We start from the raw sequence: 16,634 nt of genomic DNA, 5'->3' as shown, positions 1-16,634 counted from the left end.
TATGGAAACTGTAGGGAAGAGGCTGCTATTTTTATTGTGTTTCCACTGTTTGCTATGGTTTTGTGGTCAGTTAGAGGGTGAGTTAAAGTACTGTTTTGTTGTTCATTTGTTTTGTCTGAGCAGCTTAGTTAAGATTTTACTCCTCAGACTAGTGGCCTTTAAATTCTAAATATTGTTGAATCCTCTAAAAACTCATAGACTCATATACATATACCCAGAGACACTGAAAAGTTTAAACAATAAAACTTAAAAACTTTTCCTGCTGGACATACTTGATTTTATCCAGTTTTTCTGAATCTCCAGGGTGATTATAGCTTAGATCCAGCTCCCTCAAGTGTGAGGGGTGTGAAGTCAGAACTGAAGACACATAACAACATCCCTCCTCTGTCACCATACAGCCAGACAACCTACAAAAACATACAGCAACAGTCCACATCACATTAATTTTTTTGTTCTGTAAATCACATTGTGTGTTGTAATCTTTTGTGTATTGAACTGATTATTCAATAAAAAGTATTGTGCATATTTGATGTTATTCTGATCTTTTCAGTCGGGTTACATGTGTAATATTAACAGAGAAAGAACATACTTTATGACTATGTGCAATTAGCTTGTTTGTGTACCGACAATTTGATTATTCTATTTTAAAGAAGACCAAGCAATGTGTTGAGGAGGTAGGAGCATAGAAACATGCTATTCACACAAGCTCATATGATGTACATCCTCAGACCATAGCATTAGTTCTCAGTCATTTGACTGGTCAGGCTGGTTCAAGCATCCCTTCTGGCTGCAAATGACCATACTTAATACTTATAATATAAATTTTTAATTCCTGAATTATGATTTGAAGTAATTTTTGTGCTTAATTATATTAAGTATATTTACACAACTTCTAATAGGGTATTTTCACACCTAGTTCGCTTGAGCCCTCCAAACACTCAGAGTGGTTATCTGTGATTTTAGATAAACCTTAAATCACAGATAACCACCTAAAGGGACCCAAAAGCAAACCTTACGTAGGGCCCATTTTATTTTTTCCCAAATTCTTTTTTTTTTCGTTTAATTTTTCTAGAATCGGTTTTAATGGTTAAATACATAATTTTAACAATAAAAAAACATGTCTAATTATTAGAAATCATTAAACATAGACAATTTAACAGAAATGTATTAAAAGTTTAACAAAAATTAAATTTTTAAGGCCCTATGAAATATCTTATTTTTCTTAAGTGTTTTCCATTAATTCTCTGGATTCCGTTTTAATGGTTTAATTAAATTTTGTAGCAAATAAGCTCAAAGGGGAAATATGAATAATTAATTATAACTAGTTATAATTAATCATAAATATTAATATGTGCTGTAAGTATTACTGTCTGTCAATTCTAAGAATGTTATTAGGGACTCCAGTTATGAGCAAACAATGATCAACCTCAAGTGTGATACAAATAAGAATGTATTAACTACATAAACACTTAAACTAGTCTAACATACACACACACACACACACACACACACACACACACACACACACACACTTATACAGTTGGCATAGGAAAAAGAGTTAAAGCTTAAGCAGATCTACAGCCTGAAGGAAACATCAGTTTTTAGTTCAAACACAGGTGCAAATGATACTTAATGTATCAATTAATAAGGTTGTTTGATACTTTTCATCTGAAAGAGAGTCTTGATGCAATCTGAAGGCATAAATTGATCTTTGCTGAAGTTGGTTGATGAAAAAGAACCAGTTTGAGTCAGAGGATCTTGACGTGGAAAGACTAGGCTGAAAGCCTGGCACAAGCTTAGGTTGGGTTTTTGAGGACTCTTAGCTCTGCATCTTGCCCTGGAGTTTCTGCATCTGAAAACTTCTCTGTATAATTCTGATCGTGTAATCTTTTAAACTGTGAGGATGTCCCAGCCTTCAGAAGGGAAGTGAGCCAATGAGAAATTGTACCTTCTAAAAGAAAGTTTACAACCCTTTGTCCTCAGGCATATGTTTTGCATATGGACTTTGCATGTTTATGAGAAAACTATTAAAGATTCTGGTAACACTAATATCTTCCATAGGTATCTACATATAATAAAAAATGATAATTTAGACCATTAAAATGCAACTGAAAGATACCAAACATGGCATACCTGAGATCTCTGTTGACAAAAGTATGCAATTCTAAAATGTTAATTTAAAAGATTTTGTATCAATACATAAGCAAAACACTATAAGAGGAAAAGGTATGAGATGGTGAAAATTGGGTACATGTCCCTAGATTTCTCAAGTGGTTATATCTAGAAGGAGATAGATATAATTATGATGGACTGTATAGTACAAGAGTACATTCCTTTGAGTTATAAAACAATCTTATCTTGATGTGTGTCTTTGTTACCACGGTAAACAGAGGCCTGGGCTGCATTTTCCAAAAGCTTTGTAAGCCTAAGAAGTTTGTAAAAACGATCGTACGAATGATCTTAATATTACGGTCTGTTTCCCAAAAGCATCGTAACTTAAGCAGTACTTGAAAATCATCATACAGTAGGTGGCCATCCAAAATGGTGGTTCTACCGCAGCCGCCACATTTGCAAAGTGCATTTGCAGCTTTTGACCACTGAGTGGCGCTTTAATCACAAGTTTTCAAACAAGCGCATCAAAGCACTTTTTTCGCAAATAGACGTCAGCTTTGCCTCACCAATGTGTTATATTTGACTGCAGTCGGGGAAAATGAAAAAAAAAACACTGTAGGCTAGTTAAAATAATTAAAATTCACAGATAAAAATTCGTGCCCGAACCCGAAAGAGACCCGTAATGTACTACACCGAACTGACCCGGACCCGTGTATTATTTCAAAAGCTGGACCCGGACCGTGTAGATCCGAGAAATGCCTACCCGGACCTGTCTATTATTTGAAAGCTGGACCCGAACCCGCCGGGAAGACACAGACCTCAAGTCAATACTCAAGTCAAGTCAAACTTGTTGCGGAAAATACAACTTCTGTCTGACCTAATTTAAGGAGCCGTAGTCTCTCTTCTTTGTACCTGACTGCCTGTGATACATTACAATCTTCCGGCAAGAAAGTTATCCATGTTATTCCTCTGGTTATTCCAAGTCCAAGCTTAATCCACTCATTATTTCAGCTTCAAAAGTCCACTTGATGTCACGGTGACGGATGACAAATGCAACTGTGCACATGTAACGTTACATTCTGACTCGAGTTAACTCGCATAATAACTTCGACTGTTTGCTCTTTTTAACTATAATAAGGATTGCTTGTTCAGTGCCATGGCCGCTGACGTTATTTATTTGCTATCATCTCTGTGCTCTCTGCTCTGCGTAGAGTCTGAATCTGACCCCTAAAACTTTAAGATTAAACGGTTCATTTATATTATTATAAAAATGGGAGAAAATGTAAAGCGCGGTTTGTCCCTCACTGGTTGCCATATAAACATGACATGCACTCAAGACTGCACATGCGTGCTAGCTGGATCAACCTAAAATATGCTTTTTAATGTAATTTGAGCGTCATTGAAAACATTCATGTGACAGTTCACCTCAGATTTTGTTGCTGATTTAAAATATATTAAATATGAGTGTGTCAAGTGTGCAAGCATTAATACCGTGCGTGCACTTGCTTTTGAGTCTGCGCGCCGCGCTCTGCTTCTAACGGCAGAGAGAGAGAGAGAGAGAGAGAGAGAGAGGTTTACAAAACTTTATTTAAAACAACACTAATTCTTCAACAATTTACATTATATAGAAAATAAATAAATAAATAAAATTACATTTCCAAAAACAGATGTCCATCAGAAACAACACGCAAAACCTCATTAACACACCACAGATCGTTGAAACCCGTCTCATTAACAAGACTATAGTATGCAAATTATATCTTTATTCTGCCGGCTACTAATTTCTTAGACATCACTTCAACATTAGTACTATTTAACTGTAAACATTGATTTTTCCTGGTTTTCCATATTGCCAATTTCACAGTTCCTATTAAATAATTTAACAGACACATCTTCCTTCTTTTTGAAAAATTATATTTTAACACCCTATATAAACTTCCTCTGGGAAATCTTCACCAAAAGCTTGAAACAATCTACTAAGAGCATCAAAAAGACCTTCCAATCTTTTACATTTTAAAAAACAAATGTTCTAAATTAGCTTCTTCCCCACAGAACCTACATCCAACCCCTACTGCTAGGTTCAGGTGTGCCACATGTTTGTCCGTAGCTTTTGAACCATGAATTATTCTCCATTGAAGATCCGCTGTTCTTTTCTCGACTGGAGGTTTATACAGAGTTCTCCATCTATCTCTTACAAGAAATTCTGGCTTCAACAAAACTGGCCACCTTGAGATCTTTTGTCCTCTGAGTAACACTTGATGCAAAACTTTTACTGAAGTGATATGGCTTTCTTTGGTGTTGTTTAAAACAAGTCCAGCTGTGGAGTTTTAAAAGACAAAATTGAACCTGCGGATTCATCCGCTTGTCTTTCATCGACGACAGCAGAAAATCTTATTTTTGGAAAGTCTGGTTCATTACTTGTGTCTGACAGGAATCCTTGTCCAATGTTTTTCCTATAGCCACTTGGTAATGCATTGACAATTTCTTCCACCAGCTTTTCCGTCAAGCGCAAGGACTTTAGTCCTGTCATTTCTCTCAAGGTTTCCACAGACTCCTATCACTCATTATTTAAAAGTTGCCCCAACTTCACAATGCCATGTCTTTGTAAACATGCACGCACACTTACAGCTGACAAAAGTCTTGTCTGAATCATTGGGTTAAAAAACAAACATTCCTCCCGTATCCAACTCCCAGATTCATCATCATCTCTTTGCACTTTAAAAACTGTTCTCCAAGAGTGCAACATTGACCGGTAAAAGGGTCTAATCTCAGACAGATTCACTTTATGCAGTTCCATTAAAAACAGATGTCTGTCTAATTTAAGGTCACCTGCTTTTTGTAGAATTGTTTTTGCAGTCTCAGTCCAAGCTAAATCCTTACAATACAGGAACCTCTGTGTTGCTTGTATTCTGAAAGCACAGATCTTGCTCCGCACATCCACCAGACCTTGACCTCCCTCGTACACTGGAAGGTAGAGTGCTGCCGCTCGAATCCAATGCTCTCCACTCCAAAAAAAATCCACAAACATCCTCTGTATTTTGCAAATCAATTCTTCAGGTGGTTCCATTACAATGAGTCTATGCCATAAAGTTGAGGCAGCCAGATTGTTCACAACCAGAACTCTTCCTCTGTATGACATCAATGGTAATAGCGATTTCCATTTAAACAATCGGGCAGACACCTTTTCTAGCATTCCCTCCCAATTTCTATTCTGAAATTGCTTATTTCCAAAAAAGCACCCTAGCATTTTCAGCCCACCTCTTTCCCATAACAAACCACCAGGTAGTTTTGGAGGTCCTTGCCCACCCTTCCACTGACCAATAATAAGTCCCTCTCTTTTTCCCCAATTCACCCTTGCTGAAGATGCCTTTCAATAATTTTTCATTGTTTCAGTTAAAATATTAACATCATTTTGATTTGAAATAAAAACAGTAACATCATCAGCAAAGCTGATATGGAGATTCCACGCATGACATTAATTCCACTGAGATCTCTTCTTAGGCTGCACAGCAAAGACTCAATAACAAGTCTATATAATTGTCAAGACAGAGTACAGCCTTGCCTAATCTCTTTTAACACAGGTATTGGTGCAGTCAGTCCTCCTCCAGCTTTCACAATCGATCAATTTTTCACAATCAATTTTTCACAAAAGATATAAAATTCTTCCCAAACCCAAAATTTTTCAAAACCTCAAAAAGATATGTATGATTGACTCTATTGAAAGCCTTCTCTTGGTCTAACGACAGCACACCAAGGTCAACATTATTGAATTGATTAAATTCAATGACATCTCTTAACAAAAAAAGATTGTCCATAATTGACCTATTATGAATACAGTAGGTTTGATCCCTGTGAACTAATACTTCAAAAACATGTTTCAACCTATTTGCTAAACATTTTGAAATTATTTTATAGTCCATGCACAGTAAAGAGACAGGTCTTCAGTTCTTTAGAAGGCACAAATCCCCCTTTTTAGGGAGCAAGGAAAGGACAGCTCTTCGACAGCTTACAGGAAGTAACTTATTCCTTACACTTTCCAATAAAACCTCATACAAGTCACTTCCAAGTACATTCCAGAATGTTTGATAAAACTCAGCTGGCAAGCCATCAATTCCTGGCGAACGTCCATTTGATAACTGTCTCATTGCCTCAGTGATCTCTTGGAAAGTAATCTGTCCATTCAAGGATTCCTTCTGTTCATTTGTCAATTTCGGTAGATCACTCAGCAAATCAGACACACATTCAAGATCACAAGTCTCAACATCATAAAGATCCGTATATAAAAAAAATAACTGCCAGTTTCCTTATTTCCAATGGGTCAGAGGTAATGACCCCGTCAGGCCACCGAAGATGATACATGTGCTTTTGCTGAACACTTTTCTTTTCAAGATTAAAAAAATATGAGGAAGGAGCATCCATGTCTTTAATGGAACAAATTCTTGCTCTCATTAAGGCTCCTTTCACTTGTTCTTGTAATAATGAACCAAGTTATTTCTCTTTATTCAAATGTTTATTTTTTATCCTTCCATCATCATTATTTATCACAAGAATATTCTTCCACTTCACTAACCTGGGTTTTGTGTGGACATGCGTGCCGTTTGTGGCCAATATCCCCGCACTCAAAACACTTCAAACTACCAGTGTTTGCGTAAATAAAATACACTTTCCCTTCATGCATGACTCTGAACGAAATGTCCAATTCGGGTTCATTTAAGAACATAAACACCTGCCGTCTGAAGGACATAACGTGTTTTAGAGCAGCGTTTTTACACCCTAGCAGGATCATCTTAATCTCACTTGCCTTTTTTCCATATCGCGACAAAGCTTTCTCAATTTCGTCATTACGAATAAAAGGCGGCACATTAGATATCGTAACTCTAGTTGTCGGAGCAACAAGCGGTGAGATCATAAGAAAATCGCCACTTACCACAATTCCTTCGCTGATCAACTGATTTACTATGTCTTCTTTCTCGACAAAAACCACCACTGCTTTATTCATCCTAGATGCTGTAGTAATATTTTCATACCCAACTTTTTCACCGATTGCAAGCAACACGTCTTCAACAGTGACGCCCTGAGCCGGCACACACCATGACGGAGCGACTCCTGTGACCCTGTCCCCACAGACGCCATCCCGGTGCCGCCTCAAACACTCACTAAACAAATCAAATGTTATTTTTAGAAAAATAAACCATCATTCATAAACTTATAACCATAAAAAAAACAAATAGCTAAATATAGGTGGGAAAAACCCCCCAAAACAATCGTCCTTTCCTCGTGAAACACTCACACGCACCCCAAAACTCCCAGCATGCACAGAGAGAGAGAGAGAGAGAGAGAGAGAGAGAGAGAGAGAGAAAGAGAGTGCTTTTGTTTTATTTGGCTCACACTTTCCTTTTCCTCATATTACCAGTTGCAAGTTACAAAAAACACAAGCAGTGTCTGATCACGGCTGGGTGTTCTCTGAGTCCGATGACTCTGATCGCACGGGTATTACACACAATGTTACACAGACCCAGACCCGGCTAATCATTTAAAATATAGACCCGATCCCGTACGGGTCCCGGGTCGACGGGTCTCGGGTGCATTTTGTGAAGACCTATAGTTAAGTCCTTATGAAGACGTGCGTTTCTTAGAAGGAATTCAAGCAAGATAAATGTCAATCCAATGAGCCTGTGCTTATATTTTCTCTACACCATATTTTAGATTTGACACATTTAAATAGTGTGCAGTATTATTTATATAATATGAATTATGTGTTATATTATTCAAAATAAATGTTGGTTTACTTTGCATCGGAGCATTAAAAGTGGTAGCCTATTGTGAGCTAGGCTTGCGTGTTTTATAAATTGTTTTCTTTATTTTAGTAAAATGTGAGGTCTTATTATTTATTATTTATGCCTGATTGAAACAAGAAACGAATAAATTAAAACTGCACGATTTAGCCAAATCATTGAAACTCTAAAGAATTGAGAGATTAATAAAACGTCTTCACGTATAAACTCGTTCTCTCATTATAATCAACAAAATTCACACGATGTAAAAAAGAGCTTCATTAATTGACAACTTCAGTGATTTTAAAGTCTTCTTTACTTGCTTTCATATAATTTAAGTAAAAAATTTTTTTTTTGAAATAAATAAATTAATAACAGTCGCATGTAAATACAGGTTTGTATAATATTCCTTAAAATATCAGTGCAAGATATGCTCGGCGCGCATGATGCTGAGTGCAAGTGCAGCATTTATTTTTATTTGTCTACATATTTTATCTTCATTATAAATCTTGTTTGGTTTTATTTTGGATAATTGCATTTAAAAAAATAATTTACTTTGTAATGCATATGCAAAATGTGAATTATTATTAATATTCAAGTGTTTGTGCGAAAATTATTAATGCACATGCATGACAGGGAGGCGCCCTCTTGATCACGTGATTTTTTTTCTGATAATGAAATAACTGAAAATTGGGGTGTCTCACATACATGATAAATATCTCTACAGAAAGCTTGAGATTTCTTTTAAACTAATCAATTCAAAACGAAAGCATAATGTAATCTGTGTCCATATGGAGAGAGTCAGCACTGTGAATTTCATTTTGCAGCCGACAAGAAAACATTTGTTTATTAATAAATAATTAAAATGTCTCCTTTTCACAATTATTAGGCTACTTCTGCCTGTGCTTTGTGGCAAACTTAATGCATGCTTGAGCACAGAATATATTAAGGCTCATTATCAATTATAGATGTAAATTTAATATAAACCTGCGATTTTATACGTGTTCGCATAAATTGTTCTTTCAGAACGGTCCATAATGGAGAGATGTCTTAAAACTGATTTTTCCTCTGAAACACAAAAACGAAAATTTAAATAAAATTTATATTTTATGTTTTGAGAATGGCCAACCTTTCTCTACAGATATTGTGCTTCTGGTTTGTGCATTTTAAATCACATAAAGTCTACAAAATATAATGTCTCCCAAAAGTGTGTTTTTGTCACATCTGTAACACGTGTATTCCTAAATCTAAAAAAGCCTATAAAACATGTTCATAGATGGATACTTTACAGATGTCTGGTCTCTGTTTGGGATTTAGAGAAACTTAAAGAGATGGTTCAATATATTGTTTATGAATAGGCTACATTATGTGAGAATTTATATTTCACACTCTAAAAAATATTGTATGGACGCAACAAAATAAAACTCCACTCAGGGCTCCCGTAGTTCTGATTGGGCTCAACCCTCCCCCCGTGCATTTGAGACATGCTGCCAAGCAGAGTGTGAGCGGAGTGGTGTTATTCTGACTGGAGCGAGGAGCGAGTCTGCCACAGAGACATGCTGCCGAGCAGAGTATGAGCGGAGCCGTGTGATTCTGACTGGAGCGAGGAGCGTGTCTGACACAGAGACAAGCTGCCGAGCAGAGTGTGAGCGGAGCGGAGTGATTCTGACTGGAGCGAGGAGCACGTCTGACACAGAGACATGCTGCTGAGCAGAGTGTGAGCGGAGCGGAGTGATTCTGACTGGAGCGAGGAGCACGTCTGACACAGAGACATGCTGCTGAGCAGAGTGTGAGCGGAGCGGAGTGATTCTGACTGGAGCGAGGAGCGTGTCTGACACAGAGACATGCTGCTGAGCAGAGTGTGAGCGGAGCGGAGTGATTCTGACTGGAGCGAGGAGCGTGTCTGACACAGAGACAAGCTGCCGAGCAGAGTGTGAGCGGAGCGGAGTGATTCTGACTGGAGCGAGGAGCGTGTCTGACACAGAGACAAGCTGCCGAGCAGAGTGTGAGCGGAGCGGAGTGATTCTGACTGGAGCGAGGAGCACGTCTGACACAGAGACATGCTGCTGAGCAGAGTGTGAGCGGAGCGGAGTGATTCTGACTGGAGCGAGGAGCGTGTCTGACACAGAGACAAGCTGCCGAGCAGAGTGTGAGCGGAGCGGAGTGATTCTGACTGGAGCGAGGAGCGTGTCTGACACAGAGACAAGCTGCCGAGCAGAGTGTGAGCGGAGCGGAGTGATTCTGACTGGAGCGAGGAGCACGTCTGACACAGAGACATGCTGCTGAGCAGAGTGTGAGCGGAGCGGAGTGATTCTGACTGGAGCGAGGAGCGGATTTTTTAAAAGTTGGAGCGTCGTGGTTTTCACCACTCCATCATGAGTACAATTCATGCCAACAGCCTGTAATATAATGTATATTTAGCAAGAATTCACGTGATAAACATATTTAGCTATAGCTTGATACACATAATCTCTCCGATCAGAAGATTATAATGATGGCAATAGTCGAGCGTTACAGGCTAGTTCTCAAGGAATTTGCCTGTTCCTTTTACTGATTATTTTCGAGTTAAAGCATGATTTAAACAGATACAGCACATTCACACGCAATCGCGGTCGCAATAATCAGAGGTGGAAAGAGTACAAAAATATTATACTCAAGTAAAAGTACCATTACATTAATGAAATTTTATTTAAGTACAAGTAAACATACCAGTCTAAAAATCAACTCAAGTAAAAGTAAAAAGTAGCTCATTTAAAATTTACTCAGAGTAAAAATTACTTAGTTACATTTTAACAGTGGGAGGGAGTCAAAAATGGGACAGGCCAAGGTTGTCAAACTCAGTTCCTGGAGGGCCACGGTCCTGCACAGTTTAGATTTAACCCTAATTAAACACACCTGATCCAGCTAATCTAATCATTTAGGTTTATTTGAAAACTACATGATATGTGTGCTGGAGCAGGGTTAGAACTAAACTCTGCAGGGCTATGGCCCTCCAGGGACTGAGTTTGACACCCCTGGTATAGGTCTATTAATCTCAAACTAGATGTTTTTAATTAAAGGAATCAGTTATTTAGAATAATAAAAAATTTGGGCTGTTACCAGGCAAATCAGTATCAACAAACTCATCTTTTAATGCAGAGGAAATGCAGAAGATTCATTGGAAGTGGCATTTAGATGTATTACACTGTTTAGTGCAGGACAAGAATGCATTTAACCTGCAGTTACAAATGCATGAATAATGTTTTGATATACAAGACATAAAATGTTGAATACTCATTTGAAATGATAAGAAATTAATTATTTAAAAAAAATCAAAAGATACTTTTAATGTGAAATTAAAATGGCCAGTATGTGTCAGCAAGTCACTGTTAATAAGTGAGTCATTGCGACTGAACCGAATCATTTAAACGGTTGATTCATTCAGGAACGAAACACTGTCACGTTGCTCAGAGACGCAAAACTGTGCTTTGGTGACTGTGTTTGGAATTATTTTCTGTTGTAGAAATAGAGCTAAAAAAGGCAATATGGTGTCTGAATGCAAGTCTCTTATTTAACTTGTTTACTGAACTGTTATATATATGTATGTATATATTCATGATGATTTTTGGTGGAAAAGACGGCATTCTTTGTGTGATTTTGATTTAATATATGAAATTATATAAATATGTGAATTTTCTGCCCCTATATCTTAAATTTTGTGCATTTAGGAGACTGAATCACACAGTGAAAGAACGCACTATAAATGCGTGCGCACATCATTAAAACAAAAAACATGATATTATCGCAGATGATATATATAGCACACTCCTCACCACTGTCTTTTTGGCTAATTTGTGCAAAACCTCTTGCTAAAATGTCAAAGCTTCATTTTAACCACCAATGCAACGATGCAATTACTTAGCTTACCTGTTACATTCTTGCGAAGGGTTGATGTCTTGTCGAGATTTTATAAGCTGCTTTTTGGTCTTCCTAGGCAAGTACAGCTTACACTGCATAATAGAGCATACATATGGCCAGGGGTTCACTTCATTTCCTTCGAGTTCAACTTCAGAATATGACGGGGTTTCGTTTTCAGCGGTGTCTGCACCACTAACGCCTGTTTTGACCGTCTACATCTTTCTTGTGATTTTAGCGCCAGTTTGCCCTCCTGCCCATTATTTACTGACGTAGTTTCCAGGGAGCGATTTATTTATTTATTTATTTATTTACTCAGTAATTAATGTGTTTTAAAATGTAGCCAAGTACAATACTTTAAACAAAATATACTTAAGTAAAAGTAAAATTACAGATTTTAAAAAATTACTTTAAAAAGTATTAGTACACAAAAAAGCTACTCAATTACAGTAACGCGAGTAAATGTAATTCGTTACTTTCCACCTCTGGCAATAATGCATTCAAACAAACAAAATTTGCACAGCAGAAAGCAGCAATTGCTGATAATGTTATTAGTTTGGCAGGAAAAAAAGTTTGCACACAGTAGCCTAAGCCCCTTTGAAACTCTCCTGTTATTTTATTTGTTTATTTTTATTTTATTTTTATAGGCTATGTTATGAACATAACATTTCAACTTTATCCATGGAGCGAAGGTGGAGCGGTGTTTCTGTTGTCAGTGAGTGCGGAGCGGAGTGATTATTAAATGCTCGGAGCGCGGAGGGGAAATTGTTGCTGCTCCGCTCTCACATACTCTTCTGCCGAGTGAGAGAGATGTTTCCCTACGAAATGAACAAGACCGTCCGGTGAAGACACGGTTAAACAGTGTCTTCTATATTTATACAAGAAATAAAACTAAATACATAACCTAAACCAGCGGCATAACGAGATGAAAATATAAACTAGAATTTTTTTTTTCACTTGCTCTGTTTTACGTCCATGATACTGAATCACTGCAGAGTTGCCAGTTTTAATCTCAACAGCTCTTAACGATGAGGGGATGGTTAGATGCATGATGGGCTAGTATTAAAAAAAATAACATAAAGGTCTTTCCAGCATTAAGGTAATAACGTTGCTGCTTTTTTAAATCATCTTGTCTCAGTTATAAATTTGACTAGTAAATGATAAAGAATTATATTAAAACTTGTTTTGAGCAATTTCTTTGTCATTTGAATATTGATTTTAAATAGGGAGGCAAAAAAAAAAGATTTAAATCGTAAATCTGATTTTTTTTTTTTTTGTGCAAAAAATCTGGGATTTTTTTTAGGACATACCCCAGCCCTAATGCAACAGTTTGTATCTTTTTCTTTTCTTTTTTTTGAGTTAAGGCAACTTCCTCTGAAATTAAGCTATAATAACTAATAAACTTTATTGCACTATACAGTAACATTTGAAGTGGATCAAACCTTTCTTTAAAGTTGTTCTAAAACCAAAATGTCCTAAAACCTGTTCTGCAAGTTTGAAACCCTCATAATACACTGTCCATATGAAAGAGCAAGAAATTCACACCTTTATTTTGACCCCCACAAGCTATACAGAACTACCCCCCAAAAAACTGAACTGAACTCGATCTGTTTTTTGGCCGCGAGGAACAGTGTGTTGTCATACTACAGCAGCCCTACTATTTTTATTCATTATTTTCTCGCAGACCATATTATTATTTTCACTAGACCAAAATAATAATCATAATTTTTTGCAAAAATCATTGTTATTGTTTTATGATCGTAGGTGTTTGAGGAAGGCTTTAAGACCAAGCAGAGTCCTCCGTCAGCTGCTCCGCTTCACACCGAGCTTGACTCGCGCTAACTGTCCGATGATCTATAATATAGATCAGTGTAACTGACCCAGATTCACTGTCTGCGGTTTGATTTTATAAAATTAATTTAAGGCGAATACAACTTATTGATCATGAGCCCAACATTTAGCAAGGCAGGAAACATTCAGTCTACCTGAAGGAAGACATATTTCATTGAGCTAATGCTGTTAAATAGAGAGTAAAATAAAAGAAAAACCTAGTGTAGGCTATTCTTAAATGTGGAGCTCATTATATTGAAGTACAAATCCAAACACCAGAAGCAACCTACACTCTCTAAGTGGTCTTTCATTGAATAGTATGCATATTATTTATTCACAGGCAATATGGTTGAAATAATATTTTAGTTGAAAACTTTGAGTGCCATTGTTTAAAAAAATGCATCATAGAAATGTTTCATAGACCTTCAGTTGTTATGCTTTAAAAATCCCATACCATTTGTAATTTCACAGTATTTTCACCTCCTAAATTACTAACCAAATTCTATAATGGTAAAATTTATGGCATTTTTAATGACATTATTTATTTTTATTTTTATAATAATTGTAGCCTACATAAATGGGTGAATCAAAACAAATATGATAACTTCATATAAATATTTAAACAATTAAAACCTTTTTTTAATACTCAACTTGAATTTCAATACTATTAAACTGACTTTAAAATCTTAAGGAGTTTATAAGTTGAAACGGTAAAATGTCACGGTGCATGTTAAATAGTCTAAATTAACTTGTATCTTATAATATCCGAAGAACTTGATGGCATGTTATTATAAAACTAACAATATATTTTGACTTTTTTTTAAATTAACAATTCCTGTAGAAAATTTGACAGCAACCTTTATATCAAACAGTTTGAAATCGTCCACAGCTGAGCATCGTGGGAGGCATGATGAGCGCGCAAAGTGAATGTGATGCACAAAGTTATTTTCAGATGCAATAGAAAAATAAAGCTGGATAAAAACATCCATGAAACTTGTAAATAGTTAACAACATAGCCTAGATTAGGCCCATACTCTGTTCCTAAGTATATAATGTAAATTTGTTAACCCACAATAGGCCTAACACATTTTAAACGATTAATCGCATATTTTCATTTCTTTTTTAACACGCTAAAAAACAAATTAAGTTTGTGAGAGTTACATTTTTATTACATTCAGAAATAATAGCACTATAGGCTAATGTACTAAGAGAATATTTTTAGTTCCCTTCACTTTACAACAAATCCTTTAAATTTAACAAATTAATCAGAACAGAACAAGAATTACAAATATATAATTATAATGGATAAATATAATTGCAGTATATAATAACATAGGCTTATAAACAAAAAAATAATAATAATTTAAAATAATTTAAAGCGATACATAAGGTATGGTAAAGGATTTACCTCTCTCATTCTCTTATTTGGGACAAATCCAAACATGTTTCCCATTTGAAGCTAAACTCATGAGGTAAAATAGGCTTTGGATTTCACACGTGTTTCAGTATCGACGGAAAAAAATCATAATGAGCAAAAATATGCCAAAGTGGACCGCTGCTCGCACCGCATGGCTGGTGAATGGCTGCTGTTTCCAATGAATATAATATATATATTATATATATAATAGGCACTAGCATGATCAAAGTCACAATTCACAATTTTCGGTCACACAGTAAAGGCATAATTCAAAAATGCAAAGTGTTAGCAGTTTGTAAAAATCAAGAATAATAACAGAGTTAACAAGAATTATTTTGTAAACACTGGACCGTTCTCATTTCGCTCTGCATATGATCCTGAAGATTATTATTATTTTTTTTAACCAAGAATGAACCGAAATGAAAACATTTAGCTTTTAATCTGTGTACTTATATATCTATCTATTTATATTTCTATATATATATAAAATATATATATATATATATCACGCCTACTCGCATATGCCCTTTCGAAACAAAAAGTGTCTTAGAAAATGTAAATCAATCTATTAATTTTGAAGCAAAAATTCTAGGCTGCTAGATCCAGGTTTGACAGTCTTGTGAAAAAAAAATTCTGTATGTGTTTTATTACCTTATTTCAGTGACTTCAAAATTTTTGTTTTTCCTCTATGCATAAAAGTTTTCTCAAAAATACAATCATGCACATACATGCTATTCATATATTATTGTAGCCTAGTTTGTACTGAATACAGTGTTTTAAGATTTAAGCCATGTATATGTTTATAAGCAACTGAAAAAAGCACAAAAGTCAGTGCATGTCAAAACTTCTCCAGGCCCCCAAAACCCCCTAGACCTCAGAGGGTTAAAATTTTCAATTGGCCACATTGAATTTATATGATTTCCTATTTTATAAATTCAGACACATTTAATTAGACCAACTAAAAAATTGAAAATTGAAAAATTTTAATTTTAAAAGTATAATAAATATACATTTAAATAGCTATTTTAGACAGCAACATTTGATTTAAATAACTTATAAAACTGATATTACATTATTTTTTTATACCTACACTATGCTAAGATAATAGCTCAAGTTTATTAAAATAATTAAATAAAATCGGGGAAAAAACAAACAAACAGCATTTCAGAATATAAAACAATAGGATTATTTAAGGATATTTCACAAGTGTGCAAGGATAAACAGTTACTGAAGTAAAAAATAAAACAAGTCCAGCACGGACCTGTTTTCGTCTGATAGAGAAAAGCAACCAATAGGAACAGTGTCCATGCAATTCACTCATTTGCTTTGGGCTAGTGAGAAACCAACTTGTTTGCCTTTGAAACGCAAAGGGGGGGGAATAGAATTGTTTGGGGAAGTATATAGTATTGTCCTCACAAAGAGAATGTGTACAAGTAGAAATCGACTTTGATAGTTGTTATAATGGCATGCAGACGAAATCTGAGTTTTTTTTACTCCACTGGGTAAACTCAACCAACACGAAACAGTGAGTCCAGCCAGCAAAAATGACTTGCTAAAGCAAATGATTGATGGACAGAATGCTTTAGTATGGCATGTAACTTCCAAAC

General features: G+C 35.9%; 1 protein-coding gene across 1 annotated transcript in view; it reads right to left on the bottom strand.

Moving 5' to 3' along the window:
- LOC132099259 (NACHT, LRR and PYD domains-containing protein 3-like) overlaps positions 1-16,634 on the bottom strand; it is a 117,930-nt gene that overhangs the window by 41,386 nt on the left and 59,910 nt on the right. The window contains exon 6 of the mRNA XM_059505696.1: positions 273-407. Within this exon, the coding sequence (XP_059361679.1) occupies positions 273-407 (135 nt within the window). The remainder of the gene's footprint in view (positions 1-272; positions 408-16,634) is intronic.

Source organism: Carassius carassius, chromosome 22 (genome assembly GCF_963082965.1).
Source record: "Carassius carassius chromosome 22, fCarCar2.1, whole genome shotgun sequence".
Classification (NCBI taxonomy): Eukaryota; Metazoa; Chordata; class Actinopteri; order Cypriniformes; family Cyprinidae; genus Carassius; species Carassius carassius.
Note: the sequence above shows the minus strand (reverse complement) of the source record. Positions and strands in the feature narration are given on the sequence as shown.